General features: G+C 56.0%; 1 protein-coding gene across 1 annotated transcript; it reads left to right on the forward strand.

Annotated features, from left to right (window-relative positions):
• Positions 1 to 467: 467 nt before the first annotated feature.
• Positions 468 to 2564, forward strand: LOC149363132 (uncharacterized). Its single transcript, XM_089568439.1, has one exon. It carries the CDS (start codon positions 468 to 470, stop codon positions 2562 to 2564), a length of 2097 nt encoding a protein of 698 aa, XP_089424565.1.
• Positions 2565 to 4756: the final 2192 nt, after the last annotated feature.

Here is a 4756-nt window from a genome sequence, read left to right on the forward strand (position 1 = left end):
CTATACCCTAAATTCGTTCCTTTAAAAGTGCCTTGTATTTGTATTTCCTCTCGCCTGTCATATTTGATACTGTGTGTCAAAGCTAAAGTTTGTTCCGTCTGTCCTGTGTCTATGCTGTGCTATTGTTGATGAGTTGGTGAAAGCGTTGTTCTCTTTGTAATTAAATTCTATCCACTTTCATTCCCGACTCCTGTGTCGTGCCTCCGGTCAGCGGCTGGTCAGGCGTGGACCTATCGCCGGTTAGCCACTCGGTCCTGCTTAAGATCTGGCACCTGGGTGGAGGTGTTTGTCTCTCCTCCCCTAGAATTGGTAACAGAGAGTGTGGAGCCCATTGGTGGCGTGCTCCCACTTCGTGACAAACTGGCGTCCGCGACAGGACCCTGTGCTAACCCCGACTGGCTCTGACCGCGAGACAATGACACAGCCGTATAAGCGCATTTTGATTTTGATTGCCGGTGTGAGACACGATGGCAGAAGCCGAACGCTTAGTCGCACTCGGTAAGGAGTTGGGTTTGGAGGGAGCAGAGCTTCACGAGTTCCTGAGGGAAGAGAGAGCAGCGGAACGCGAGCGGCGTAAGCTGGAAGACCAGGGGGAGAAAGAGCGAGATGCTCGGGAGAAGGAGCGAGATGCGCGGGAGAAGGAGCGCTCTGAGCGAAAGCTCCAGGAAATTGAGAAAGAGATGGCACTCCTTCAGTTAAGGGCGAGTGCCAATATTAACGGCAGTTCGGTCAGCGAACCGAGCTCGTCGACGATGGCAACCCGAGTACTCAGAGTTCGGCCACACAAGTTGATGGCCCCATTTAACGAAAAAGGTGATGACCTGGACGCGTATCTGACGCGGTTTGAGCGGGTGGCGGAAGCCCAGCAGTGGCCACGGGAGGAGTGGGCCACTGCGCTGAGCACTTGCCTCACGGGAGAGGCCCTGAATGTGTTTGGCCGAATGCCAGCTTCTGACTCGAATGACTATGTTAAAGTCAAACATGCGCTCTTGCTCAGATTTCGGTTGACAGAAGAGGGATTCCGTCAGAAGTTTAGGAACGAAACGCCTAATGACCACGAGACTCCCTCGCAGTTTGTATCTCGACTGGGCAACTACTGGGGAAGATGGATAGAACTGTCGAAAACAGAGAAGTCATACGAGGGTGTGAAGGGGCTAATTTTAGCCGAACAGTTGTTAGAAAACTGTGGGCCTGCAATGGTCACGTTTATAAGAGAAAAGCGGACCACGGACCTCAAAGAATCGGTTCAGCGAGCAGATGAATACGTGATGGCACGAGGGACCGTCAACTTCGGCCGAAGAGACTCCAAGAAGGAAAGTCTGGTCGCAGGCAAGATGGCCGAACAGCCGCGTGGCCCAGGGGTTCTTGCACGGTGCTACATCTGTTCGCGACCGGGGCACATTGCGGCCCAGTGCAGGGCGAACCGTGGCCCTACAGTGCAAAAGAATCAGACTCCATCCAGCTCCACGAACATGTCTGCATGTATCCAGGATGGCTATCTAGAATTGAAGGATGGACAGCGCGTCCCAGTCGTGAGTACGACTGTGTTGGCAAAGACGCCCGACTTGCCGGTCGTAGAAGGCCTGATCAGTGGAAGAAAGGGTCGAGTGCTGAGGGATACAGGTTGCAACATGGTGATCGTCAACCGCAGCTTCGTGAAGGACGAAGAAATGACCGGCGACCACCGGGTCGTCTACTTGGTAGACCGCTCTGCTAGGCTACTGCCCGAGGCCCGCATTCATATCGACACCCCATACTACAAGGGGGAAGTTATAGCGGGTTGCATGGAGGAGCCCCTTTTCGACCTTGTTCTGGGAAACATTGAAGGAGTACGATGCCCAGGAGCATCGGATACTGAGTGGAACCCCGAGGACTCGGAAAGGGCAGAGGCTCCTTCAAGTAAGCATCATGATCCATGCGACAAGGGCCCCGACCAGGTCACCATGCCAACGGCGGCGGTCACGACCCACCAGCAGGCGGCCCGACAATCCAAAGAGGTATTCTGTAAGGTACGGGAGCCTACTACTCTCCCTGACGTCAGCACAGACCAAATGAGGCAAGACCAACGAGACGACAGCAGGCTCCTGGTTTGCTTCGAGGCGGACGAGCGGCGAAAGAGGACAAAGTGCAAGGGAGGCGGTTCGTTCAAATTCTGTCTTCATGACGGCCTGCAATACCGAGAGTACACTCCGGACACCGGAGCGAAGACGACCCAGCTGGTAGTGCCCCAGAAGCACCGCGAGAAGGTTCTCCAGTTGGCACATGGGGGACTGATGGCAGGGCACCTCGGTAGAAAGAAAACAACGGATCGCATTCTCGCAGACTTCTTTTGGCCCGGACTACATGGGGACATGGGCAGGTTTGTCGCATCATGCGACATATGCCTGAAAACCGTGGCGCGCAGCACAGTGCGGAAGGTTTCCTTTGAGCAGGAGCCTCTCGTTGACACCCCCTTCAGCAAAGTCACGGTCGAGAACATACGGGGAAAAGATAATGTCGGTGCTGATTACCTCAGCCGGGTTTCAGAGCCCAGCACTCGCCAACAAGTCGATGTTGATCTCTAACGATCAAGATGCTTTCGCTTTAAATTGTTTATGGAGTCAGTTCTTCCATGTGTGTCTACATAATCCTTGTGCGTGCATGTATTCCGCAGTATTATCTCGTGTATGCTTGTATTTCTCAGTATTATCTCAGTGTGTCTGTGCTATGATTACAGTCGAATGTTCTCGTGTCGCATACGGCGAAGCATGGGCGACTTCTGTTTTTGGAGTGTGGAATGTTATCAGCAATAACATTCTTGACGCGGGGGTGGTGAAACAGAATTCGCGCCAGTTGCGATTTTCGCCAGCGGCGGTTGAGCCCGGCGGCGGGGACTCCGTCCTAAGCATCCCCACGCGCGACCCCCCCCCCCCCCCTCTCTCGCACACACTTCTCGCTGTCTAGTCTCCGGGGGGGGAAATCTGACTGTGCAGCCTGCTCGTGGCCCCCCCCGCCACCGAATACGGGCCGGTGTAGTTTCGGCTACTAGGCTTTGTTTCGGTACAATGCCAGCAGTGGGGATGGGATGGCCGGGACCCATCCTCTGGGGATGCAAACCCCCAATGGGAGTGGCAGCGACTCCCAGACGACTGTGAGGGCCAGTCGTGCACGTGAGGTCCGATGCCTGAGCGGACGCAGGCCTGGGTTTATACTCAGGTTGGACCCACGGAATCCGGCCCGGAAGGCATGTCAAAACGCCAAAAGGTTTTCGAATACATGCTACCTTCCTTCCTCTGCGCGCGGGGGCGTGCAAGTCTGGCTACCGACGCGTCGGTTTCTGGTTACGGAGAAACCAGGTCCGCGCGGGGGTTCATAGTGGCCAGGCTCTGAGGACCGCCGCCCCGGGGAAGCGGCCTTACGGCCGGCCGCAGGCTTAACCGCCTGCGGGATGCCGGGGGATGAGGGCTTAGTACTGCCTCGTAAGAGTCTGGCGAAAACCGAAGATGTGTGGAGTACCGGTGGAGTAGGCCCGGGTCATCTCATCCTAAGCCACGTTCTTGGTTAGTGGCCCGGTCGCCCAGCCTTGAACACTCTCTCCTCAGTAGGAGAAGAGTAAGCTAGGAGAGGAAATAAGTGCATGGATGGTTGGAGGAAGCACAGATGGGCCCCCCGGAGTCTGACCGGTTCTGAGGCCGCGAGGCCGTTGACGAACTGGGCGTCCATTGGAGTGGACAATCACACATACTTCCGGTGTCCGAAAAACCGCGAAAAACCTTCAACGGCTAGTAGCCGGCAGGTGGGAAAAGCCTTCTAGTGAGCGATGAGGAGCCCCAGGTAGCTACTGACCCCGTGTTAGGTTTTCCTGTCTCCGACGGTCGGAGCCCGTTGCGTATGGTGGGTGGTCGGGCATCCCGTGAGTGGGGCCGCACCATTGGGCAATCTCGATGCTCTCCCTGCCCTGACCAGGCGGGCCAGTAATGGAGTCGAGATAATTGAAGGATCAGAGCAAAAATCTCGCTGTCCCCATTCCCTTCCCACGTCCCATTTCCCTTTCCGCTACTTCCCAGGGGAGGTCAGGGGAGCCTCCCCGGGCCCGCTCTCTCGGCTGTGGGTCGCTAATGTAGCATTATCCCTAATATTTTATTTTTCCACCCACGGGTGGTCAAATTACAACTTGCCTACGGGCATCCTCTTTTATTTTCCAATTGGGTTAAGCCTGTTGTGTGTAAACGGTGCAGGCAGGGGCCTATTATTTTTATTTCCTTTTCGGTTGCCCCAACCTATTCAATGTCTAGTCTCCGACGGTGAGAAAGCAGTTGTCTGGCCAGTGACCTCCTGTACGCGGAATTCCGGCTCGAGCGTCTGCGGGGCCAGCCGGGGCTCGGCGCGGGACGTTTCGGCGCGATAGTTTACGTTTCGTTGCCGCCTCTGATTCGTCGGTCCCGGGCCCCGGGCCGTCCGGGAATGGTGAGGGAGAGAGGGGGACACTACGGGGGGACTGTGGAATGTGGCGGAGAGCAGTCGAGGTGGAGATCTTGGATGTGGCGGTGTGCTAGCTAACCGCGCGTGTGTGTGAAGTGTCAGCCGAGAGGTGGTCGGCTCGTCGCGAAGTGTCTGGGCAACGAGTAACGACTCCGGGGACCCGACACCGACAGCCCGACGCCTATCTCGGACCGGACCTCAACCACCCGAAAAGCTAAGCCCCCGCCACTCCCACATTTACGAACTATACCCTAAATTCGTTCCTTTAAAAGTGCCTTGTATTTGTATTTCCTCT

The sequence above is a fragment of the Amblyomma mixtum genome, chromosome 2 (assembly GCF_055824585.1).
Source record: "Amblyomma mixtum isolate Tamu chromosome 2, ASM5582458v1, whole genome shotgun sequence".
NCBI classification, from domain to species: Eukaryota; Metazoa; Arthropoda; class Arachnida; order Ixodida; family Ixodidae; genus Amblyomma; species Amblyomma mixtum.